The 27,073-nt window shown below is 43.4% G+C and overlaps 1 protein-coding gene across 1 annotated transcript; it reads right to left on the bottom strand.

The window, feature by feature from the left end:
- Window positions 1-1,089: 1,089 nt before the first annotated feature.
- LOC134393920 (olfactory receptor 13H1-like) lies at window positions 1,090-25,276 on the bottom strand. Its single transcript, XM_063118948.1, has 3 exons — window positions 24,392-25,276; window positions 2,612-2,728; window positions 1,090-1,098 (listed from the first exon to the last, which is right to left on the bottom strand). The coding sequence occupies exons 1-3, from the start codon at window positions 25,274-25,276 to the stop codon at window positions 1,090-1,092; spliced, it is 1,011 nt and encodes a 336-aa protein (XP_062975018.1).
- Window positions 25,277-27,073: the final 1,797 nt, after the last annotated feature.

The following is a 27,073-nucleotide window of genomic DNA, read 5'->3' as shown; positions in this document are numbered from 1 at the left end:
TATGAGAAGCCATCAGGGATCAAATACCACGAACAGGATATCCCTATGTTCCATCAATTCACAAATGAACTTCCCAGTGCCTGCACACTTTGAAGCTCCTTCAAGTCATCCTGCTAAACAGCCTTCCAAAGGCTGGCTGGTTTGCCTGCCTGGCTATGACCACGTAAACAAGCATCAGGCAGGCCATCATAATACATGATTAGTCGTCAGGTTTGTCCTGGAAGCTCCCAATTTATGCTGAGGGTGGGTGAGCAGAACATGGATCTCCATGAAACACTGAAGTCAAAAACATCTGCAGATCTATCTTCTGGCCACCCCTGATGTACAGAGCCCCAGTTCAGTGAGTGAGGAGAGACCATAACTTCTCGCACATGCTTATGGTGCTGGCTCACAGTTCTTCCCAAATGCATTATCTTTCTGACATGATACCTGATGAGGTTCTGTTGAAAGGACCTCCTCTGAAGCGTATTTCTTCAGGACTTTGAAAACGGACTCCACATGGCGAGATGCAATAAGCCCGATGGCAGAAAGAATGCCCTAGGAAGAAGCAGGGGTTATTCAGTTCATTCCTATTGTGGGACGGACGCAAGAAATAAGAGATGACACAAGTGCTGGAATTAAACTGGACCACTTTTGTTCAAGATCTGCAAAGGGTTCCCACCGGGCATCCAGCCAGGCCTGCATCAGGCCTTACTAAGTGAAGGGGCGAGCTTCCAGGCCCAGCGGGTGGCGCTCAGTTTCGCCGCCCTGCTGTCCATCCCCTACATGGGGTAGGGAGGCCTTCCCTTGTCACCCCCAACCCATGCCCCAGGCTCAAGGTGGGTGAGAGAGGTCGGCCTCAAGGCTCAACACTGGGAGCCCTCGGGAGTCACCTATCACTGTAACAGTGCCTTGGAAGCTCACCATTATATTCCCTCTGGATGCCCTTCCCTACCTGCCTAGAATAAGGTGACCAAATTAACTCGCAGCCAAATTGACCTAGTTATACTCCCCTGCTGTCTTACAGTGTGGAGTAGGCAAAACAACTCACGTCCAATTCAGAACATGAGCAAAAAATTCCTACTCGGCCCCCTATTGGCAACCAGTAGTTCACACTGTCTACAGGGAGGGAGGGAGCCGCAGAAGCAAGAGGGCTTGGAGGGGTGAGGCACCTACTTTTAGAGGGCCAAAACCCCTCCCTGCCCTAGTGGCGCGAAATCCTGCCAGTGCGGGATAGCCACGTCTCTTCCCTGCTCCGCCCACAAATCCCTCCCCATGCCCAGGCTTTGCCGGGCATGGCAGAATGGGTCTTTCCTTGAGAGTCTGAAAATCATTTATCTGATGTATTTTCAAATTATTGTCTCCCAAGGTGGTCCACAACAATTGAAAAGGGAGCCAGTTCTTGCTATTAGGTTGCAAAGTAAAGAGACAATAGAGACAATACCTTCAAAGCTTTTCACGGTCTAGCTCCTTCCTATCTCTCCTCTCTCATCTCACACTATTGCCCCGCTCGTGCTCTTCGCTCCTCTGATGCCATGTTTCTCGCCTGCCCAAGGGCCTCTACTTCCCTTGCTCGGCTTCGTCCATTTTCTTCTGCTGCCCCTTACGCCTGGAACGCTCTTCCAGAACATTTGAGAACTACAAGTTCAATCGCAGCTTTTAAAGCTCAACTAAAAACTTTTCTTTTTCCTAAAGCTTTTAAAACTTGATGTTGTGCAGACTTTATACTGTTAGTTTTACCCTACCCTGTGCCTGCTTACCCTACCCTGTGCCTGTTTGCATTCTCTTCCCCTCCTTATTGTTTTACTATGATTTTATTAGATTGTAAGCCTATGCGGCAGGGCCTTGCTATTTACTGTTTTACTCTGTACAGCACCATGTACATTGATGGTGCTATATAAATAAATAAATAAATAAATAATAATAATAATAATAATAATAATAATAATAGAGGGAAAACGTAAAGAGGAGGCAGATTGTTTTTCAAGGCCAGAACGAAGTGGTGAGCTATAGCAGTGGCATTTAAATGGACATTGGCCCAAGCTGGTGTTTTCTCCCTGGTGTTCTTGCTCAAATACTATTTGATGGCTATTTGGCCAATGGATGGGACCAGAGCATTCTTTCTGTTGATACTGTAGTTGCAGAGCTAAAGGCAGTAGGAGCTGAGTGGTCTTTCTGGCAAGGAGGGAGGAGAGAATTCCCTGCAACTGCTTCTTCTCCGGCTGAAGGATGGGTCAGGTTGGTCTCCCCCTTGGCATGGTGTTATTCCTGGGAAGCAGGAGAGGCAGCCTCCCAGTGTCCCTCAGTCGCCTGGCTGATTTTGGAAGCCAGGGTGTGCTTCCTTTCTGCTCTGCAACTCCAGGATGTAAATTCCCGCTTGCTGCAAACACAGTCACAATCCGAGAGGGTCACTGTAGCAACACTTTGAGGGCCTTTTCAAATCATACCAGAATGGAAGGCAAGAAGCTAAAAGTGCAGGATGGTTTCACATTGTAAAATATTAATACAATGCATGTATCAACATTATGTATCAATGCATGTATCAACGTAACACTTTAATAATAATGATTATGCTAAGCAGAGCTAAAAATAAATATCACGGTTCCAAGCCTGACAGCTGTATTCCTCTCACCTCCTTATCTGAAGGTTTTGTCAGCAATGACTGCAGGAGGTTGCCCAGAGATTCCTCAACCAGGGCATGATCTTCTGAGGCATGCAGAATGGCCCCATAATATTGGTACAGGAAGAGCTGCAAGAAGGAGTGGCAAAGATTGCATTTATTGGGACAGCAAATGTAGATAGACTCCATTATCTCAAGATTTCATCTTGCCCTAAAGAAAGTTGGCTATTACTATTATTGTACCACCATTGCATCTGCATGGTAGTTTACAAAGTGCACGTTTTTGTCAATATATAATCTTTATTTTGACATAGGGGAGAGAACAGAAGGAGGGGAGGGGAGGGACAGGGAGGCAGGAATGAATGAGCAAGACTTCCGTGTCATGTCAATGTCACACACTTAAACTTAGTCATAGTTTGACGTGGGAACTAAACATGCTGCATTAGCACTAGTCTGTACTCCTGTTCATTTGTGAAGAGGAAAAGACAAAAAGAGAGACACCTCCCTGCCGGTCTGGACCAAACCTCATTATCAAAAATAAAATACAGAAGCAGATACTGGCTCTGCATCTAGAAATACATGTCCAAAGTGGACTATGCCACCTTGCTTTATGGTGAGCTTGGTCACCATAAACTTTAGACAGCTTCCACTGACCTTTGGCAGGGCAGAATCCCTCGAGGTCTTTCCCTCCTCCCTGAATTCTTGGTGGAGGATAGCACATAATATCTTCCCCAGGTGGTAGAGAAGGGATCTGGCACCAAGCTGTTGGAAAAGAAATCAAGCCTTTCACCATTCATGGATGTCTAACCCTCCCACTGTCTGAACAGGCCTGATCCAGCATTCCTTTCCATTACGCCCTGTCATCTGCTGTTCCTCTCTTTTATTTTGGATTCCAATCTCAGGTCAAGCTGCTCTGAGGATGGCCATTGTATCCCTGACACTGAAATAGTCATTCCCGACTACCACCATGCTTAGGCTGACAGGTTCTGGCTATGCCACAGTCTACTTCACAGGTTCTAGTCAGAGTAGACCTCCAGGAGGGCTTGAGTTACACAGGGACACTTCTCTATCATCTCAGGTCTTTCTCAGTTACCCAGCAAGCCTAGTTCAGAGCTCCACATTCTGATCAGCACTCCTTGGCCATGCCATGCTGGCACAAAGGGGGGAACCCCTCAGATAACAGTGCTGTGGAGATGCAGGAGTCCATCAAAGCAGAGCTGCCACTGATGAAGATGGATAGTTTTGCAAGGCAGAAGTTTCACCTGCCATGTATTTTGCCTCATAAGACAAGCAAACATTTTATCTGTCCTGGGTGTAACATCAATATGGCTTCCCTGCCATAAATGGGCCCCATCCTGGGCATAACTTCCAGAATAATTTATTAACTCGACCATCATGTAGAGAGAACCAAGAAGTTCCCAATTCTATGTTTTGTTCTCTGATGTCAACGTTAAACCCAGCCGAAAGCAACCCAGATTCAAGAGGTGGAGATCCTTCCTTACCCTCTTCAGTTTGCTCCTCCATGCCTCTGCTTTTGAGGAATCTTCCTCTAAAAGTTCTGTGGAAGAAGAAGAAGAAGAAGAAGAAGAAGAAGAAGAAGAAGAAGAAGAAGAAGAAGAAGAAGTGCATTGGTTAGGAATATTGTTCTATTGGACAAGATGGCTGTGAGGTTTTCTTTCTAACTCAGACCTGGCAAATCAAATAACTAACATGCCTGACTTGTAAAATAACTAAAATGAGCTCTGCATGAAACCTCCCATTTACAATATGTCTGGGAGCTTTAACTGACCCAAAACAATGTGATAGGCTGTGAAAAAATTGGGTCCTATGTTAGTACTCGCTATGCTTCAGGGTTAAACTACACGTTACATTAACTAACTAGTGTGCTGCTCCCCTTCTATTATTTATTTATTTCAGAGTAAACACACTCCCTGCAAACTGGATTGGAACTGCAGTGTGTGGGGAGGTTTAATTATTCTCTCCCCAACTGGGCCGTCAGATGAAATCACCCCCATGTGGCAGTTAGCAGCAGTAAAAAAAAAAATCCTCCTTGACCCTCAGACAGTGAGGGAAACACAGAGCAGGCTGCTGTGGGAGATATTAATGGGCAGGCAGGTTCCTATGGGAGAAGACAGCCCTTGAAGTATCTTGGACCCAGCATGTTTAGAGCAACTAAATGGGCTTGGAAACCAAGTAGAAGCCAAAGAACATGTAAAACCAGCATTTGTATGTTCCACATGGCCAGCCCCAGTACAATCTAGCAGCTACTTTTGAACCAGCTGCTCGTTCCAAATATATTCTAAAGGCAGGCCCACATTGAGCATATTACATCAATCTAATCTAGATACCCTTGACAGGAATTTGCATGAATTAGCTTCTCTTTGCCAGCTTTCTGTTATTTTCTCCCACACTGATTTCATTTTATCCAACTAAGATACTTAACAATAAGAACTAGAAGCTTAGTTCCTTTTAGAAGTTGGGTCATGCCCCGCTCTAGGGTCTGGAAGATCCAATTGAAGATGGCAAAGACTTCTTCTCATTACCCACTGATTCTTCCTTCTATTTGCTCGACTTCTGCAATGCGCTACCTCTGTGGGGCTACCTCTGTGCCTAGTCCGGAAACTTCAATTAGTCCAAAATATGGCAGCCAGGCTGGTCACTGGTACACCTAGGGGTGACCACATTACACCAGTTTTAAAATCTCTTCACTGGCTGACGATTAGTTTCCGGGCAAAGTACAAAGTGTTGGTTATTCCCTTCAAAGCCCTACATGGTTTGGGTCCAGACTACCTGTGGGATCGCCTTCTCCCATTCAATCCAGCCCGCACACTCAGGTCCTCTGGGAAGAATCCCCTTCAGCTAGAAAAACTAGATTAACAACTGTTACCCAGAGGACCTTTTCTTCTGCTGCTCCCAGACTGGAATGGCCTGCTGGAGGAGATTCGTCAACTTGACAGTCTTTTAGAATTTAAAAAAGCAATAAAGACTGATCTATTCTGGCAGGCCTATTCAGTGAAATTTTAGAATGTTTTCAGGATGTTTTAAAGATGTTTTAATCATGTATGGTATGTTTTAATCCGTTTTAATGTGTATTTTATATCATGTTTTTATACTGTTTGTTTTATACTTTGAATTCTTTTAGTTTTGGTGAACCACCCAGGGAGCTTCGACTATTGGGCGGTATAAAAATGCAAATAATAATAATAATAATAATAATAATTGCTTACTGCATCATGTTTGCCCACATATTCTATGTTCCATATTCCTTCCCAACCCATCTAGCCTTTCTCCCTCCCATAGTTCCTATGGTAGAAGGGTTGTTTTATTGTGTGTGTTTTAAAAAATAAAAACATTGTGAAAGGTTTGTTTGTGTCCACTGAAGCTATAGCTAAGATGTTAGAAAACAAGCAGGATATTGCACTATGAAAGTGGTACGAGCGAGGTGATGTTTGCCCTGTCCTGGACAGGGTTGCACTCTCCCTAAAGGATCGGGTCCATAGTTTGGGGGTGCTCTTGGATCCAGAACTGTCACTTGAGGCACAGGTGAACTCAGTGGCAAAGGGCACCTTTATCAGCTTAGGTTGATATACCAACTACGCCCTTATCTGGACAGAGATAGCCTAGCTACAGTTATCCATGCTCTGATAACCTCTCGTTTGGATTACTGCAATGCGTTATACGTTGGGCTGCCTTTGAAAACGGTCTGGAAGCTTCAGCTGGTACAAAACAGGGCAGCCCGTTTACTAACAGGGACTGGCTGGCGAGATCACACTATGCCAGTCCTTTTACAACTTCATTGGTTGCCAGTGCAGGTCCGGGCCCAATTCAAAGTGCTGGTATTGACATTTAAAGCCCTAAACAGTTTGGGGCCAGGTTATTTGAAGGAACGCTTCCTCCGATATGTAGCCCGGACCTTAAGATCATCTACAGGAGCCCTTCTCTGTGAGCCCCTGCCAAAGGAAGTGAGGCAGGTGGCTACTAGGAGGAGGGCTTTCTCCGCTGTGGCACCCCGGTTGTGGAATGAGCTCCCCAGAGAGGTCCGCCTGGCGCCTACACTGTACTCCTTTCGTCGCCAGCTGAAGACCATTTTATTCTCTCAGTATTTTAACACTTAATTTTAACTTAAATTTAAATTTTACTGTTTTAACTCTGTATTTTAATTTTATATCAATTTTTGCTGCGTGGTTTTATCCTGGTTGTGCTTTTTATACTGTATTTTGTATTTGTGCTTTTAACCTGTTGGTTGTTTTATTATGGGTTTAATTTTTGTGAACAGCCCAGAGAGCTTCGGCTATTGGGCGGTATAAAAATGTAATAAATAAATAAATAAATAAATAAACAAACAAACATGGTATATAAAAGCCAGCAGCCACACTCCTGCTTTATAGTGGTATTGAACTGCACTGACAACTGTGGGGGCCCATTGACACAAACCACATACTGCTTTCACAGTGCTATATCCTGTTCGGTGTGGCGCCTGCCTTTTATATACCGCTTTCATGCCACTTCCATAGTGCAATATCCTGCTTGGGGTGGGAGACCCTCTTCTACCTTTGTAGGCAAGTGTCCTGAGCACATTCCAGGAGCTGCGATCTGATAACAGCTGGCCCTGGCAAGTCTCCAGCAGCTTGGTGAGGACTTCTGCTGGGATGTAGCTCCAGAGGGCTTCGATGATGGCTCCAGCAGCATCCTCGTACAGATTCTGAAGATCCTACAGTACAAAGAGAGATCGGAATTCCCTTGTGGGAACCATCAAAGGCAGGCCTCACAACTTTGGATCTATCAAGCTAGTGGAACCCCACCATCTGTGTATTGTGCCCCATCAGGACCTTGGCAGCCTCCCTGCTTGCAGTCCTAGGCAGGCAGCAAGTTCAGGAGATTTCTCAAGCTCATCATGGGCCACCATACAGGGCAAATGGGGTACATTAAGCTTAGTGAGTCACAAGTTGCATAGGCTTCATCTAAGGAAGAAGGGGAGGAGTTTCAGAACAGGTTAATCAAGTGGCAATGTTTGGAATAGGGCTTAAATCAAAGCAGGGCTCAGTCCGGGAACCTGCATTCCAATATCAGTGGGCCTTATGAAAACAAGGGGTAGGAGGTGGGAAAGCAAGCACAGAGTGCTTTTTGGCATGTAATTGGCATGGCTTTTATCTCCCGCCAAGTACCCCCTCCCACAACACCTTATACACAGATCTGGGATTATGAAGAAGATTGACAAGTGAACCAGAGTAGCTGAGCCCCCACACCCATCAAATTAATGGGTGTGGGAGCTCAGCTAGTTAATGTCACAAATTAAGCAGTGTGACATTAACTCTCAATATTAACATGGACTCTGTACGAACCTCCTTGCAAAGTTCTTTAAATTCATCCAGGGGCCACCATATCCATGTGAACATGTGGAAACAGAACTCTTGTTTCTCTCAGTGCATGGCTCACCAAATCATATGCATTTGAGACCACCAGTGAGGGAGGATGCAGCAGCCAGGCACCTCTCCATCGTGCCTGGGTCCAGCTCCAGCTGAGAGCCCCCTCCCTCCTCCTACCAACTGTCTCTGCAGAGGCCACCAGTGAGGGAGGAAGCAGCAGCCAGGCACCTCTCCATCGTGCCTGGGTCCAGCTCCAGCTGAAAGCCCCCTCCCTTCTGCTGCCAATTGTCAACTTTAACTGCTGAACTTTGCAACTAAGATTGTAGTGCCTGAATTTGCTTTCCTTTTCCCCCTCCTCCTCCTCCCTCCCAATCCCCTTTCCTTTTGTATTATGTCTTTTAGATTGTAAGCCTGTGGGCAGGGACTGTCAAGAAATACTTTTGTAAGCTGCCATGAGAGCCGTTTTTGGCTGAATGGCGGCATAAAAATACTTAAATAAATAAAAAATCAATATGCATGTTCCTCCAAACCATTTGGACTGGTGAGACTGCATTTTTGGAATGAGGAGCCATGTGTTTTTCACAGAATCTCCAAACAGGCCAGACTACATATGAATGTCCAACCTTGTCATTGTGATACTCACTGTTTTCTTATGAATGTCCTCCATGGCAAGATGGAGCAGGTTCATGGCCAAATTGCCACTTATTTCCCTGGCAGACTTTATAAAAGATGGCAGAAGTTCATTAATACACATCCGGTGTTTTGGTGCGATCTGCATAGGATTAAAAATGAGTAAGAATTCAAATGAAATCAATAATTTCTCAGTGTGCTTGTGTGTGTGTGTTCACGTCTCCAAGAGAGAAAGAGGGGGAAACACCAAATCCAAGATTTCTATTTGCTAAAAAACAAAAACAAAACCCCCACAATAAGGAAGTTCTAACCATGCAATCCCATGCCCAAGTAAGCCCATCACGATCAATGCATTTTACCCCATAGTAGCCATGTTTAGGATTAGAGCCTAAGAATAAAAACAAATCATTTAAACGTTTTTTAAAACAATGGAAGTGGGTGTTAAAATAAAATAATAGTGCCCCAGCTCAATATGGCCTTAGCTAGACTTAAGGTTTATCCTGGGATCGTCCCTGCCTGCTACCGGGATCCCCGTGTGTCATTTACATGAACATAGATGACCCTGGGACAATCTTGGGATAAACCTTAGGTCTAGCTAAGGCCTATGTCCCCTTGAACTGAAGGGGATCATCCCAAAAATGGGTTGTATGCAAATGTAAAGTCACAAAAATGAATTTAAAACAAAGCTTCTAAAGAGCAAGTGGATTGTGCTGCCAATGTGGCTGGTAGTCTCTTCTGCCAGCGTCTAATTTGTCTTTTCTTTGTAGGCCAAAGTATCAACCAATACTTTTCTGTGAAAGGAACACTCATCCAAGATTTACAAAAAGCAAGGAGTTGTTCAGAAACTCAGTGTTGCCCAGTATGCAAGTAGAAATACCATATTAAAAAGATTATGAAGTGTTGTACCCCGTAAAACTGCTGCAGGTAGTTACAAGCACTCCTTAAGACCAGCACAGGCTGAGCGATGCTCATGGTCCGTAGGCTGGTGGAAGAATGGGCCAAGACTTGACCCCAAATTCTGGAGGTGCGTAAAGCACAGCTGTGCATCTAGGAAGAAAGAGAAAACAAAAGACCTACAGCAAGTGACACCAACAGATCAGTTACAGAAAACACTTCAAGGACTTCTTGTTCAACAGGACAGCGTATCCTTATCATGTCTCGTATGTGCACTTCTATCTCCTTTTCGAGAAGGATAAGTAACAAGTACTTGCTTTTTTTAGATCTCTCCTACCTTAAAAAGATGCCTGTGACCCATAACTCTCATGTTTTCTACCTTCAGAACTTAATGGCTGCTATCCCCCTTTCATGGAAGGCTGCTCTTGAAGACTGTTCCAAAGCCTGAGCTAATACAGAATGTAGTGACACAGCCAGGCCCGGCACCAATACATGTCATCTTTGGACAGATGATGGGGCATTGGGGCTCCAGCAGTGCCCACTCGTAGTCTGGGCCACCCTTCAATTTTGTATTAGCAGTGGGGAAACAGTGATCTTCTCTCTCTCTCTCTCTCTCTCTCTCTCTGTGTGTGTGTGTGCGTGTGTGTGTGTGTGTGTACAGAAGAGAGAGGGAGAGGGAGAGAGAGAGAGAGAGAGAATTCATGAGTGTGTGAGAAATGAATGGGAATTGTAGGTGTTACCCCACCCACCACTGCCATTCTCACCATCAACCCTGCTCACTCGTGCAGCCCTTGAACATTTCATCAAGGGCCAGTACAGCACTCAAACCGAAAAAGTTTGCCTAGCTATTCCATAAAATGGACAAGTTTGTTGGACTATCCCTGCAATTTAATTTAGTCACCATCAGAATGATACAGCCCTGCCCCTGGATTAAATCTCAGGCAAAGTCTGAAACATGGCAATCCTAAATTGGTGAATGAATGGACAGGTGGGGCCCATTTGTGTACACTCTGGCCTTAGTGATTCTCTTCCTCAAAAAGCCTGACAAAACACAAAGGCTCCCTTACAACAACAGTGTCTCTTGGCATGTACAGACTCCCTCTGTTCCAAGAGGCAGAATTCAGTGGCTAATCTGCACTTGTAGCTGAATTTTGCAAGAGAGGTCTGGGGACCTCCTGGGATCTCGCCACGTTCTGGCACTTTCTGCAACACGATAGGCCTCACTTAATGTTTGCAGAAGCCACCCACAGTAGTGTAGGGCAATGATGTGATCAGATTATGTGGAATATAGTCAAAAGGCGTGATTTCTAGTTTAATAAAGCACTGGATGCGTATTAAATCTTATCCCAAAGAGACTTCCTACTGATGGAATAGCAATTCAACGGTATGAAACCCCAATTCTGCCTAAACCAATCCTTAGACACCAGAAGTACAAGACTTAGATCCTCACCAGATACACCCAAATCATCCTTCGGATACACATGGGGACTCCTTCAGTTCATTATCCTTCTTAACGAAGAGAAAAACCTGCAGAAGTGTTGCAAAATGAAACATGTGTAAAATGCCAGAGTTGTGATGAGAGTTGCTGAAACCCAAAGAAATGTTATAAGACATTTTTGTGCAATGAAAGTAGATCAAGAACTTCTTTCAAAATTTCATATCAGCTTGTGGAAACAAATCAACAAACAAAGAACGCTGCTACTTAGCACCAACACCAAATTGATGCTAACCAGTTGGCCCTCCCTTCCACAAAGGATTTCCAGAACCAAATGAAGGGCCAGACGTGGGGGAGGTCCATCAGCCTCCAGGACCCAGTTGGGTGCTGTCAACAACCCTAGTGGAGACCCCTCTTGATTGCTGCACCATATTTCATTCCAGCCTTCCCTTATCATCCAGGCCTCGTCTACACCAAGCAGGATATTGCACTATGAAAGTGGTATGAAAGTGGTATCTAAAAGGCAGGAGCCACACTACTGCTTTATAGCGGTATTGAAGTGCACTGACAACTGTTGGGGCCCATTGACACATACCATATACTGCTTTCATAGTGCTATATCCTGCTTGGTGTGGCTCCTGCCTTTTAGATATTACTTTCATACTGATTTCATAGTGCTATATCCTGCTTGGTGTAGATGAGGCCCCAGAGTGAAGTCTCTGTATTAGCAAGAGATGCTCAGAACCCCCTTGGCAGCAATGTTAGCTAAAACCTTGGGAAGCTTCCATTGATGGGCTTCTTCTCTGTCAAATACGTGGTCCTATACAACCAGTAGGAGAACCCCTTCAATTTCAACACAAAGTATTGAAGTATTAAACTATCACCATGATGATCACAGTGAGGATAAAATAAATTAGTGTCACGGTATGGATGTAGTTTTGAAGACCTACAATTATAGGCAGACCAAGTAACTTCCCTTGTATTGCTTGGAGTATGGCTGTAAAGGTGAATTTCAGAACCATTTCAGCTGAAGTCTCGGAAAAGTCTTCCTTATATGATAATATAAAACAGAAAATGATATTATCCTGTGGGTCTGGCTTTCCAAGATCACAATGCATATTTAACCATATTTAAATCTTCAATATGGTTTTGTGGATCTCACCAAACACTCTCATATAAGGTTGGCTCTTTGATGGGAAAAGTGTTGAAAATATGTATTAATTGCCCTTAGCTTTGGTGGGTTATGAATTGGAAATCCAATCTGCAAACCAGCCCTATGGTAAAAGTTAATATAGCTCCAAAATAAACCTTTTTCAATACCTGTTACGAAGACCCATCTTTACTGCATTCAGACTCAGTCTGACTGTAAACTGTCTTACACTTTGCCAGAACTTAAAGTGTATCCTGATTGTGACATCATCCATGATATTCAAGCATAACATTTGAACTCACCAGGTTATCCCTGTGCCACATAATGCTGTGCAACTAAGTGGCACATAATACTCTGCAATCAGCCTTGACTATCCAAGTGTGATGTTTAGTTTCAAACTCATAACTTACATCTGAAGAAGCATTTAGCATAACTTGAAAGTCTGCTTCCAGTATTAAGTGAAGGAACATCCAATAAAAGGTGCAATCTTACTTGCTGTGTGTATTAATGCTCACATATTAGTCTACTTTAAGGAGAGAATCAGCTAGTGTAATATTATTTTTGTTCAGATAAATCCTTGATCATATCTTTCAGGCGCTAGGTCAAGACTTTCCTCTTCTCACAGGCATTTAATGGCATTGAACGCTAAGTTTGTTTTTTAATGGACCCAAGAACCGTTGTTTTAAATGGATGCTGCTGTTTTTATGCTGCTGATGTTACATCTCTGATGGTTTTTGAAGTGTGTGTGTGTGTGTGTGTTTTACTGTTTTTAGCTTTTGTGAACCGCCCAGAGAACTTCAGCTGTGGGGCGGTATATAAATGTAATAAAATAAAATAAATAAATAATAAACAATATCCTTGACTTGAGGTTTTTTTTTAATATCCTGCAGGGTCCCCCCCCCCAAATCCTTTATTGGTACCAATAATATGAAAGTCCAAATGCAATAATAATGTTTACTAGACTTTAATCCAATCTCTTCCATGGATCTTTTGGCTTAAGGCCTTAGTTCAAATCTGAAACAACAGAAACAAAGCTAATGTGCATGTGAGTACATTTGCCCACATTTGCCCTCTATTACCCTGGTCTCTCTCTCCCTCTTGTCCAGTACTTGCTCTTCCACACACCCCACCCTGACCAAACTTAGAATGAGTGTTTGGCCTGCTGTAGGGTTTTGGGTGGCTTGTTACCAATGGCAACAAGCCATCAGGTTCACACAACATGACAAGCCATGCTTTTGTTGTTTATTCGTTCAGTCGCTTCCGACTCTTCGTGACTTCCTGGACCAGCCCACGCCAGAGCCACGCTGCCGAGGGGTAATTAGGCTAATCCTCCCACCATGAGACCGACACACACAGGGAGGGGAAATAAGCCATTGTGGCTTATTTGGCCTGCACATCAGTCCTCCCTTATGTGCAAACCTGGCCATTCTATCCAAGCCTGCTAGCCACGATGATGTAATAGAACCTCTAGGTTCCGAGGCAGTATGGGCCAGGGGAGGGGGAAAAAAGTCAGGAAAGGGCAGTTCCATTTATGGCCTGTTTGAGAACTTCTCAAAGGTATTGGCTGGCCACTGTTAAAAAATGAATGATGGACTACATGGACCATTGACCTGATCCAGCAGGGCTCTTCTTAAGGTGGTAGGACAGGGGCATGGAGAAAGAAAAAGGATGGATTATAGGGATTGTAGAGAAACAGGATCAATCACTGTGGGGTTCTCAGGGGAAAAGAAAGAGAGCTGCTTGTGAGAGGAAGCGGAAGCATAGAATAAAGACATGGACACAGGAGCTTGGGTTAAACTAGGACCTCTTTCTTAATAATTAGGTAGATTCATCCCTCCCTGGATCTGCATGTGAAAGTGCGGGAATTTAGTCCTTATCTCAGGCCACTTGCCTGGCTTATCGGCGAGCCATTCTCCAAAGCAAGGGGTCGGGAAATCCTGCTCCTTACTTATGTGACACTTTATAAGTGTGGGGAGACCACCCTACGACACCCTCGCCCACTGCCATAACGACAGCGAGTAGGTGAAGATGCGAGGGTCTCCAAAGGCATACCATATCCTGCCATGGGAGCCGCATAGACCCCGAGGAGCAGGTCCTCCGGCTATGCCAATCACCAAAAGGTGCCAGAGTGCTCACCGGCCCTACCTGATATAGCCAATTCCTGCACATCCCTGCCACGAATCACCCTAATTAGGGTGACCATATGACCAGATTTGCCCGGATTTGTCTGGGTTTTTGATGGCAAATCCAGGAGGGGGAGGGGAAATCCGGATATTTTTTTCAAAGAGCAGCTCTAATGGGAATTAACAAAAATGCTTATAATGCCATCATTTTTTAAGATAAAGACATGAAACTTGGCACAATGGTAGCTCTTAGGAAGGGCTATAGTCGTACCAAATTTGAAACAGATCTGTTCATCCATTGATTTTTTAGAAATTTTTTAAAAATTGAGGTTTTAAAATTACTATTTTTAAAATCGTCATTTTTAAAGTTAAAGAGATGAAACTTTGTACCATGATAGGATTTACGTAGAGCATTAGCCACACCAAAATCGAAGAAATAGGCCTCCTCAAAACCAGTCCTGCTGATCATTGTGACATCGCCAACCAGTAGGCCAATCCACTGCCTCTGCCTCCTCTCCTATTTGCATATTCTCTCGCAATTGTCTGAGTGAATATAGATGTCACACCTGTGACAGTTACACATTCAGAAGAAAGGTAACTGCCATGAGTTTCCAGTAACCTCCTCACCGTAAAAACACGCTTTTATATCTCCGAAAGTTCTTCACCGATTGCTTTGAAATTTTGACACAGCGTTGCGTTCGAATATGCGAGCGTTGTTATGTAACTATGTTCTCTATGGGGTCAAAGGTTTGTCTTAAAATCGAAGAAATAGGCCTCCTCAAAACCAGTCCTGCTGATCATTGTGACATCACCAACCAGTAGGCCAATCCGCTGCCTCTGCCTCCTCTCCTATTTGCATGTACTCTCGCAATTGGCTGAGTGAATATAGATGTCACACCTGTGACAGTTACACATTCTGAAGAAAGGTAACTGCCAGGAGTTTCCAGTAACCTCCTCACCGTAAAAACATGCTTTTATATCTCCGAAAGTTCTTCACCGATTGCTTTGAAATTTTGACACAGCGTTGCGTTTGAATACGCGAGCGTTGTTATGTAACTATGTTCTCTATGGGGTCAAAGGTTTGTCTTAAAATTGAAGAAATAGGCCTCCTCAAAACCAGTCCTGCTGATCATTGTGACATCACCAACCAGTAGGCCAATCCGCTCCCTCTGCCTCCTCTCCTATTTGCATGTACTCTCACAATTGGCTGAGTGAATATAGATGTCACACCTGTGACAGTTACACGTTCAGAAGAAAGGTAACTGCCAGGAGTTTCCACTAACCTCCTCAATATAAAAAAAACACCTTTTTTAAAAACCAAACAAACTGCTTTACTTCATCCAAATAATGCCTCGCAGAAGATCACACTTAGGTCGTCGTACTCGCGGAGCGGAAGCACTGCAACGAGAAATTGCAAATCAGACTCAGGAAGAACGGGCTTCAGCAAATGAGAAAAAAAGAAAAAAAAATGGCTCAAATACGTGCCAAGGAATCAACCAAGCAACGTTCAGCCAGACTTGAGGATGCACGGTTGCGAGCACGGCAATCGCGTACTACAGCTACAGATCGGCTTTGTTCTCAACATAATGAACGCGAAAGGCTGAGAAGGGCTGAAAGACGTCAACGAGAAACAGCACATCAGCGTCAAACACGACTCCGTGGTAAACAATCACACGATTACAATCGCCTTGCATTCCGGTACAACCCAGCTGATGATTATAGTTTGAGGCGGCATGTTCTCATTGGCACTATGACTGAAGTGTGTCCTTATTGCAAGGCTCTTAAATTTAATGGAGAAACAAAAGGAATGTGTTGTGCTGCTGGAAAAATTAAACTGCCTCAACTTGGAGAACCACCAGAGCCATTACAAACTTTGCTTGCCGGATATACCGCTGAATCAAAGCATTTCCTATCTAACATCAGGAAATACAACTCATGCTTCCAAATGACGTCGTTCGGCGCAGAAATCATCACAGCTCCATTTATGCCAACTTTCAAAGTCAAAGGACAAATTTATCATAAAACCGGCTCCTTCCTTCCGTTTCAAGATAGTCAACATAAATTCCTTCAAATGTATTTCATTGGTGATGGCAATGATGAATTGAATGCACGCTGTGGAATTTATACCGGCATAAAAAGGTCCATCGTTTCAAAACTGCAACAGCTACTTCACGAAAAAAAACAATTTAGTACATTTGTTCAAAACAGCAATTGACATGATGCCATCTGATACACACAAGATTGTTATTCATGCTGACAAAACGCCTGCTGGAGAACATGTGCGAAGATTCAATGCTCCAACTATAGACGAAGTGGCAATTGTTATAGTCGGAGATCAATCTTGCCAGGACCTTTCAAAGGTGAAGATGTCCTCATTCCTCGCATTCCTATGATTCCAACAGATGTGCCATTTCAATTTAAGAGATTGCAATTCCCAATTCGATTGGCGTTTGCAATCACCATCAACAAAGCTCAGGGCCAATCTTTAGAATTGTGCGGTTTAGATCTAGACACAGATTGCTTCTCACATGGACAATTACATGTTGCGTGTTCTAGAGTTGGCAAACCAGACAATCTCTATATCTACACAGACAATGGAACAACTAAAAATATTGTATATCCACAAGCATTGTGAAATTAAACATATTAGAAACATCCGCTTTGTCTTTTCTTTCTTTTCAATTTAACCAGACTGAGCCACAGCAATGCGTGGCAGGGTACAGCTAGTTTTAAATAAAAATTATATCATATTTTATGAAAATACCAAGTTTAATACATTAAACATATATATCAATCAAAATATTCATGACTCAATTTCTTCCACATCATATAGTTCTGTCCATTATAAAAAGCTCAAAAAAATATTCCATTCTTTCATGAAGTCACAACATCATATAATCAACCCTTACCTTCAAAAAATCCACTTTCCTTTGGATATATTACAACTGAGTTTGTGCTTCTTAAAGTTTCATTAAGTTTTTTCTGGATTTCTCAATAATGCTCTTCAATTTCCAGCTCTTCTCTCATTTTCCTAATTATTTCTTTCCTGCTTGGACTCAAATTCCTTTTCCAAATTTGGGCAAATGTGATTCTAGCCAATGTATGTAACTATGATGAATAAAACTAGTCTCTGCTAATCTATGGGGACACAATATTTAACAGAACTTAATAGATGGGTTAAACAGTCTGCTGACATATAAATCTGAAATATTCCATTAATCAAGCATATTGACATTTCCCAATGTTTCACAATCTTCCCACATATCTATCCCATACCGTCTTTCCCCGATAGTAAGACATCCCTCGAAAATAAGGCCTCCCCCGAAAATAAGACCTCCCTGATAATAAGGCCACCCAGGGAATATACAAGTAATAAATTTCCCTTTTTGTTGTTCAACAATAAATGTGTACCGTATTCTTCTTCATGGAAAAATAAGACATCCCCTGAAAATAAGACCTAGTGCATCTTTGGGAGCAAAAATTAATATAAGACACTGCCTTATTTTCGGGGAAACAGGGTAGGGGAAAAACTTTCTTAGAGATTCAACACCTTCCACCCCCATGCCTACTTACTTTACAGTGCTATCCCGTGTATGTGTCCACAGCAGTAAGCTAGGGTGACCATATGGAAAGGAGGACAGGGCTCCTGTATCTTTAGCAGTTCTATTGAAAAGGGAATTTCTGCAGGTACCATTTGTATATATGGAGAACCTGGGGAAATTCCCTCTTCAGCACAATAGTTAAAGCTACAGGTGCCCTGCCCTCTTTTAAATCTGGTCACTCTAGTATAGCTCCTGCAGCTTTAACTATTGTGATGAAGAGGGAATTTCCCCAGGTTCTCCATATATACAAATGACAACTGCTGAAATTCCCTTTTCTATGCAACTGTTAAAGATACAGGAGCCCTGTCTTCCTTTTCATATAGTCACTTTGTAGGTAAGCCATACAAAGTTCAATGGACCTTAGGCCATTTCTACACCTACCTTTTTTCCTGGGATCGTCCCTGTGCATATATGCTGTCCACATTCCACCTAAAACCGATTTGAATGGGTGGAATCGTAATGTTCCTTTTCAAAGATGTTTTGGAAACTGATTAGTAATTTTCACAGAGAAAGTGGCTTAGATGGGTCTTATTAAAAGTTCTGTTCTACCTCCCAGCACTTAGAACACCGCTGCCCATTTGAGATAAAATATAATTATTTCACTAACTTCTTCTTCACAGTGGTTTAGTAGCTGCATTATTAATATTATTGGTCCTTCTGGACTTTTATAGGTATGCCCAGATGTGACTCTAAGGATTGGCCCCTAATTGAACTCCAAGTCTTGGGTACCTTAGTACCCAAGACTAAAAAAAACAATTCTTATTTCTTTATCTGAGAAATTGAATTAGAGCATCTATACCAAAATATACATTCCTTCCTATACCACAATGTCCACCCCACTTTTCCTATACCACCCCACTCCAGGCTTCCTCCCCTCCCCTCCAAATTTCTAGTGCTCTTTGCTGATCAATGCGCATGTGCACACACACACACACACACCTAAAAATATGGGCAAATGAATTATGCTGTCAGCCTAAGGAAGAAATCTTTGGAAACTGTACAATGGTCTGGATGTTAATCAAAGTGGAAGTAGACAAGTGTTTGGCCGGGCTATGAGGGGCGGGATTTATTTACTTATTTATTTATTGCATTTATAAACCACTGAATATAATGAAATCTCTCAGCATTTCATAATTTTAAAAATACAACACTAAAAACACAACATTAAAAAAATTGCAATTACAGTGAAATCAGTTTAAAAAGCAGCAAGAGATGCCCACACGCCCCTTGCTTCTTCTGGTCCTCTCACAGGGGCACCGCATCTTTATTTAATTTATATCCTGCCCAAAAGCTGTGTTCCACATTCTGTTCTCAATTTCCTTTCCAGATTTTGAAATGCAATCTGATGGTCTCCAACATGGCACCGCAGGAGGGCAGAGATAGGACCAAGAGGGCTGTGCTGATAGTTTAAAACTGTGCTGTGTGAAGAAGTACTTCCTTTTATCAGACCAGAATGTGCATAGAGTTTATTTTTCTTCCACAATTATATTTAACATTAGCCCTTTACCTTCTCATTGACTGTTAATTTTATTGCCAGGGCTTCCTATTCTAAAACAAAGAGTATGCTGTTAAATGCCATCCCTGTCTACTAACCTTAATTAGATTAAACCCAGAAGATATCATTCAGCCATTGTATAAAGCTAAGGATTTGAATAAATAGTACATATCCACAATCTATGAATTGGGCCAAAATTAAAATTTAAACAGAGCAATCAGGGGAGGGACAATCCTTGGTGGAAGAATTGTCGCTTTCTAAGCCCAGCCTTGGTGGAAAAAGAACACACTTTTGTTGGCACCAGTTTTCCGATTTGTTTATCCCACCATTGGTTATAGTGGTAGTAAAAAACACACAACACCTGCTCAGGAGTTGGTGTAGTTTCCCCCCTGTTCTGGAGCATGTCTATGGAAAAAGAGGGGTTTTGATTAGAGAACAGGGAGAAAACTACACCCCCAATCTGTCCCTGACATGCCCTTCTAACAGGGGGAAAGATACCCCAAATTACACCCTTGTTCTGTCCCTGGCATACAACTGCAATATTCCCTTTTTGTCTTCACCACCAGAAGAACACTAGTAGCAAAGTAGCCACAGAAGTAGAAAAATCCAGGGCAATCCAGGATGGACCACCATCTACCACAATGGAAGGAGAAGTCTGCAATATTCTATGACCACTGGGATGCCATCCCAGGAACCGTAGGATTGCACTCCAAGCCTTTAAATGAAAATGGCCATTCAGTACTGTCAAATGCCTATTCAGTAGGGGTGTGCACGGACCCCCCGCTCCGCTTCACTTGCAGATCCATGATTTTTGGAGCGGGCCGCTTCACCCCACCCCCGCTCCGCCCACTTCCACTCTGCTCCACTTGGAGCTCCGGATCTGGATCGGAGCTCCGTTTTCCCCCCCATAGGGTTGCATTGAAAGCTAAAAAATTATACAACGTTTTTTCTGTTCAAGTTAGAAACCTCATGTTTGGCACCATGACACCTCATGGACGTATACACACACACGCCAAGTTTCAAGGCAATCCCATCATCCCCTGATTTTTGGGGAATTTTTGAAAATCGGGCACCCCATTCAGACCCCTTGGGATAGCTCCGTCAATTTGCATGTTAGAAACCTCAAACTTGGCACCATGAAAGCTTATCCATGTGTCCACATGGACGCCCAGACTCAAGGCAATCCCATCATCCCCTGATTTTTGGTGCGGCTCTAACCTCTAACGCACCACCCATAACCCCCCTTTCGATAGCTCCGTCAATTTGCACGTTAGAAACCTCAAACTCGGCACCATGAAAGCTTATCCATGTGTCCACATTGACGCCAAGTTTCAAGGCAATCCCATCATCTCCTGATTTTTGAGGAATTTTTGAAAATCGGGCACCCCATTCACACCCCTTTCCATAGCTCTGTCAATTTGCATGTTAGAAATCTCAAACTCAGCACCATGAAAGCTTATCCATGTGTCCACATACACACCAAGTTTCAAGGCAATCCCATCATCCCCTGATTTTTGGGGAATTTTTGAAAATCGGGCACCCCATTCACACCCCTTTCCATAGCTCCGTCAATTTGCATGTTAGAAACCTCAAACTCGGCACCATGACAGCTTATCCATGTGTCCACATGGACGCCCACATTCAAAGCAGTCCCATCATCCCCTGATTTTTGGGGAATTTATGAAAATCCAACACCCCTTTCCATAGCTCCGTCAATTTTGCACGTTAAAAAAAACCCTCAAACTCACCACCATGAAAGCTTATCCAAGGATACATACGCCGCACGCTGAGACTCAAGGCAGTCCCATCATCCCCTGTTTTTTGGCGGGGCTTAAACCTGCAAAATTTGGAACTTCCAAAACTCCAAGTGAGTGTAGGAAGGACTTCTCCCCTGAGTCAAAGCCACACACACACAACATCCCTGCGAGGTGGGCAGGGGAGGAGGGAGGGAAGGCAGGCAGGCATGCAGCTGGCATTTCTGGGGGCATAAGGAAGTGAGCCAAGGATAAGCCAGTAATGCATATAAAATGGAATAAATAAATAAATAAACAAAGGAGGGGTGGAATTAAAAGCAGCAGTGTTGCTGAATAAACAACAAGAAGAACTTTAAAAAAAAGGCTATATCTGTCTTTTACCAGTAATAGGGGGACGTGCCCGGGGGAGAGGGAAGCAGCTGCCAGTTCAGCTCATGAAAGCCATTGCTTCACCAACAGCTCTGAGAAGTAAACGCTCACTTCAACTCATAATAGGCATTGCTCCACCACTAAGAGAAGTAGAACACTCACTTCGACTCATGATAGGCATTGCTCCACCGGGTTACTCTCTTTGGAAGGCTCTGATGGCCTTCCAGTACAGGAGAGAGTGGGGGCACGTCCACAATGAGATGCCCTAGGGGAGCTCATCCCCTTGCACCACATCTTTTCAGTTGTTCCCCAAAGTTAGGGTGGGTAGCAGTGCTGTGTTTCTATCTCTTATTATTGGCTTAGTATATGATTTCAGGTTGTGTTTGTGCATTTGGTGGGGCTACTGTGTTAAAAAACACTGGGAAAAGTCCGTTCGGATTAAGAAAGAGAAGTTTCCCAGAATCCCAAGTTACCCGTTTTGCCTATCCCTTCCTCCAACTTTGGGATAATCATGACCGGGAGCTGACTCTGCCCCTCAGCCCTTTGAAAAAGGTATTTTTCCCGCCGATTTTTAAAAATTTTTTAGCACGTGACCCGCACCACGCAAAGAGGTGAGAGTAGTCTCAAAATGACCCCCATCCACGACTCTCTGTGCACAAGAATTTTCAGAACGATAGCTTCAAAAACAACCCAGTTATCCCCAATTCTTTTCCTCAATGCAATCCTATGGGCGAAAACCGCCGTTTGACCCGCGCTGTCCGTTTGTTTACCCGATTTTTAAAAAATTCTAGCATGCGACCCACATGACGCAGAGAGCTGAAAGTAGTCTCAAAATGACCCCCATCCACGACTCTCTGAGCACAAGAATTTTCAGAACGATAGCTTCAAAAACAACCCAGTTATCCGCGATTATTTCCAGCAATGCAATCCTATGGGCAAAATGTTTTCAAGATGGCGATCGGAGCGTTCCGCCTGAAATAGGAGCTCCGAAAAATGGCCGCTTCTCTTTGCCTTGCTTCTAGGGGTCCGCGGTCCGCTTCTACTCCGCCTCTGGGTAAGGCGGAGCAGGCCAATTCGCTACTGCTTCTCAGCTCCTAATCGGAGCGGAGCACATGCCTACTATTCAGCACCTAAAATAACAGTAAAATGTCCCCATTATGGCTGAATGCATACCTTAGAAATTGTAAAAAAATAATGCATGCTATCTTTCATCCTCTTTGTCCAAAAAATGGATTTCATCTTGATTAAAACATTTATATACAGTTCTATTTAAGTGTTCTGCTGGAATTCTATTGAAAATTTAGTAATCAGTACTCAAGTGAAAGGTAGTTCTTTATTAGGAAACTAAATCTGGATACTTGTCATCTTTGGTAATTGTGATGAGGCTAGATGAGGGCTTATTCCAGGGATTGCCCTGGGATCATCCCTGTGTGTCCAGATGATGCACAGTACTGATCCCTGATCCCAGGGATAGGGAGGGGTGATCCCTCCATTTCTCAGGGATTTTGCCCTACCCTTCTAGCCCATTTTTTCTGATCCCGAGGCTGTGGAATGTGTGGCCAGGCATCGCGGTTTGTCCCAGCTCCTTCACAAGGAGCCGGGAGCTGAGCACAGGGCACAGAGCTCCTGCTCTGTGCCCATTGGGGGTGGGGTGGGGGAGCGGGGAAATTATTATTTTTTTAAAAAAACTAACTGTTTTGCAGAGGACCACTCGTGCACTCCTTCAACTTTAAATGCTAAAACAAATTGGCGGCCGAGTTGTCACGTGCTGCATGTAAACGAGGGCAATAATCTCACGATCATAAAATCACGAGATCGTCGCCCTTTCACCCCCTCATTTAGCTAAGGCCTATGACTGCATTTGTTCCATGTTTCCTGTGGATTATTATTAATGAAACTGCACCAGGGATTTTCTGTCACCCAAGATATTATGATCGCCCTGCTTATGATTTGACTATATTCCTATCATATTGTATAGCAGGGGTGGGCAACTTGTGGCCCTCCTGATAGGTTAGGCTACAACTCCCATCAATCCTAATGAGTCTAGCTAATGGTGAGGGCTTTTGGGATTTGAGGAACAAACCATCTTGAGGGCCATAAGACAAATATTCAGCTAGTGATAATTGATGTTCCACTGTTAATTGAGGAATATTAATATTTAATTCACAATTGTTATGGACATATCAGATTTATACATTTTACATTAGTGCATTAAGAACTCTCTTTGGGAGTTTTAGGTATGTTGCTATTTTGCTTATGGATGGGCCTTACTTCTTTTATAGTTGGTTGGTTGGTTTTTTAATAGCTAATGCCAATAATTCCCTCATTTATTTTCCCATTAAAAGAATTTTTATTACAAAATCCAGGAGTCGAGAAAGAAAATGTTGCAGGAATGCCTGTGGCAATAATCTGGGATAAATGCAAAGTCATTATCTGGAGCCAGAGGGTAGCTTTGGGTACCCATGATAAGACTTGTCATTTCTCTTCTGTGATGAGCCTCCTGTGCTGATAACCACAGTGGTATTTTCTGACAGAGCCTGGGTTTATATTTATTCCATATTCTCAAAAAGGCAAAAAAAAAATAATCCAAAAAATCAAGGGTTGAAGGGATTTGCTTTAAACTTGGCATGGCTAAAACCCTGCTTAAGAGCTACCAGAGTGTCAAGATTCATCTTTTTATCTTTAAAAATGACATTTTTGTTAATTCCCATTGACGCTAATAGTGCGGTTCTCCAAAAATGGAGCAGTTTTCCCATGAGTAATCTGGCTGTGTGGGCAGAAAGAGCCACCCTGAAAATCAGGGTGGGGAACCACCTCACTGGAGCGCTGCTGCAAATTTCAGGGAGGAGCAGACCCACTCTGCACACCCCTATTAGTCTTGTAGGAAATTGCTACCAATAAGCAAATGTGTGGGGTACATGTTTATTTATGTTGATATCTTTTCCCCAACCAACTTCCAAAATGCTCCCTTCACATCCTTGTTTCTCAAGCTGTAAATCAGAGGATTGAGCATGGGAGTCAGAGCCCCATACATTAAAGATATAACTTTGTCCTTTTCAGAAACAAATTTCCCTTGTGGCCTCAAATACATGATCATGATTGTGCCATAAAAGATAGTCACCACAGCAAGGTGAGAGCTGCATGTGGACAAGGCTTTCCTGCGGCCCTGTGTTGAGCGGATGCGCAGTACAGCCAGGCCTATGCGCCCATACGTCACAACTATGAAGCCAAAGGGTGGTATTAGAATAAAGACGCTGGAAATGTGCATGAAGAGCTCACTAGTATGTGTGTCGGAGCAAGCCAGTTTGAGGAAAGACTGCAGCTCACATCCAAAATGGTTGATGATGTGCCGGCCACAGAAGTCAGTAGGCTGCAGGAGCGCATTGATCAAGGTTGTCAGGAGGGAAAGGGTCAGAGATGCAGCCACTAAACCAATGCACAGCCTCCAGCTCATGATCTGCATGTAGTACAAAGGCTGGCATATAGCTGCCAAACGATCATATGCCATTATGGCCAGAACAATGCATTCTGTTACAACCAGTAATAGACCAATGTACATCTGGGACAAGCACCTGTGCAAAGAAATGGTAGGCCTGTGAATGAAGCAGTTGACCAAGATCTCAGGAAGTACGTTGTTGGTAAGGAGAAGGTCTATGGAGGAGAGGACACAGAGGAAGAAATACATGGGGGTATGAAGCTGTGGGTCAGCAATACTCAGTATGATGAGGAGACTATTGCCGAGAAAGCTAATGAGATACACCACCAAGAGGAACCAAAAGAACACAGCCTGAGCTCTGGGATATTCAGAAAATCCAATTAATATGAACTCTGTCACCATTGTTCCATTTGAAGTCGCCATAACCTTCCAGGCCTCGTCTCTCCTGCAAGGAGATAAGAATGAAGTATTTAGAGGTAGCACTGGAAGAGAAGTGAGATGTCTGACCTTCAATCATTCCACAATGAAATTACCAATAACTGAATCAATCCTGTTCATTAAAAAAAAAATGCCCAAAATTGAATTAACCGTATTAGGTTAAAAATACTAAATTGAGTTACTACTTTCCTGTCTGGAAAAAAAAAAGTTTTTCCCATGCCAAGATTCAGGAATAATATTATTAATAATAACTCTATTATTCAATTCAGTTAGCATAGTAGCAAGATATCTACCTACTGATGGTAAAATTCTACAGTCATTCCATCTAGCTCTGGCAAATTGTTCTGTTTTAGTATTTAAGCTCTTTGTTTGATCCACTACAGAAATTACAGTATTGAGTATTCTACTGTCCCTTTGGAATATCTTATGATTCAGATTTTACTTTAATATTAATGCGTAGCATTTTCTTGCGGCCTCTTTATTGGTATGAGTGTTTATAAGAACAGAATTATTATTATTCTGATAATTCTTTTGTTACTACTTTTTATGTTTTAGTAACAGCCAAAATACAGTTCTTTCATTGCTGTTTAACTAATTGAGAGGCTAGTATTTTTCCCAATATTACTTCCTCCTGAAAATATTTTTGCCTTTATAAGACTATTGATTTTCTCTCTCTATGGTTATCCATCAGATTAGATTCCCCCCACCCCTCAGAACTATATTATCTATGGCCATTTCTACACCTGCCTTTTCCCCCGGGATTGTCCCAGGATCATCCCTGTGCATCCAAATGACATACAGGGGATACCAGGATCAGGCAGGGCTGACCCCTCCATTTGCCTGGGATAATCCTTAGGTGTAGAAAGGGCCTATGTGTGTGCCCAATGACTGATCTTTTTCATGTTTGTTTTCTATCTCCATAGACTTTTTAAGAAGGAAATAGTTTGTTCTTCGTTATTTCCTTTATTTAGAAAGTCATCCTATGATCCCTGGGTGAACATCTCAGGAACCTTAAGATGACTTGGATTACCCCTTCCAATGTCAAAGACAGTGCTCCAAGCTTGGAAGGGGGAGTTGGAGATCTAAACCCCTTCCCATGACCCCTTCCAGCCTGCATGGAGAGAATCACACTAGCTGCACTTCCAAGGATGGAAAATCAATCTAAGAAGGGGGGGCGTTCTGGTGGGCAGGGAGGGGAGGGGACTGGAGTGGCTGTCACTCTTTGCCAGCTAAGAGAAGAGATCTATGGCTGTCCTTATCAAGTGTGGAGGCTGAGCCAGAAAAACTGCAGCTGTAATTCCTTATTTGGCAGAGTTGAATAATGCAGTCACAGAGTAGGGCTTTAGAAGCAGCTGGGATCGCAGGCCAAAAGGTCTAGGTTCAGCAGGGAGTCTGAACACAAGCAGAGCTGGATGGGCTAAACACTGGGAGTTGCATGTTGTTTCCGGCATCTTCCCTGAGCAGCTCAGAACCTTTGAACTCATAACAACCTGACACAGGCCACAGCTAGACCTAAGGTTTATCCTGGGATCATCCAGGGTTCACCCCTGCCTGAGCACTGGATCCCCTGTGTGTCACCTAGATGAACAGGTTTGACCTGGACAATCCAGGGATAAACCTTAGGTCTAGCTATGGCCACAATGTGCTGGCATTTAGCCCTGTAGCTTCTGAGCTCTGGCAGCCTGCCAACGTTGATCCCTCACTCTCATTAGTCTGTGCTCAACTAGGATTGGAGGAGTTACATGATCAAGCACCATCCTCCCAGCTTCAGCCTTGCAGGGC

Source organism: Elgaria multicarinata, chromosome 3 (assembly GCF_023053635.1).
Source record: "Elgaria multicarinata webbii isolate HBS135686 ecotype San Diego chromosome 3, rElgMul1.1.pri, whole genome shotgun sequence".
Taxonomy (NCBI): domain Eukaryota; kingdom Metazoa; phylum Chordata; class Lepidosauria; order Squamata; family Anguidae; genus Elgaria; species Elgaria multicarinata.
This window is presented reverse-complemented; position numbering and strand designations above follow the sequence as displayed.

Bases quoted from the DNA above. Each gene is read 5' to 3' on its own strand.
- LOC134393920 (XM_063118948.1), bottom strand. From the start codon at position 25,276: ATGGCGACTTCAAATGGAACAATGGTGACAGAGTTCATATTAATTGGA. The intron at 2,729-24,391 runs GTGAAGGGAGCA...TCCTTCTTGCAG, and splicing joins ACAGCTTGAGAAACAAGGAT to CTCTTCCTGTACCAATATTA.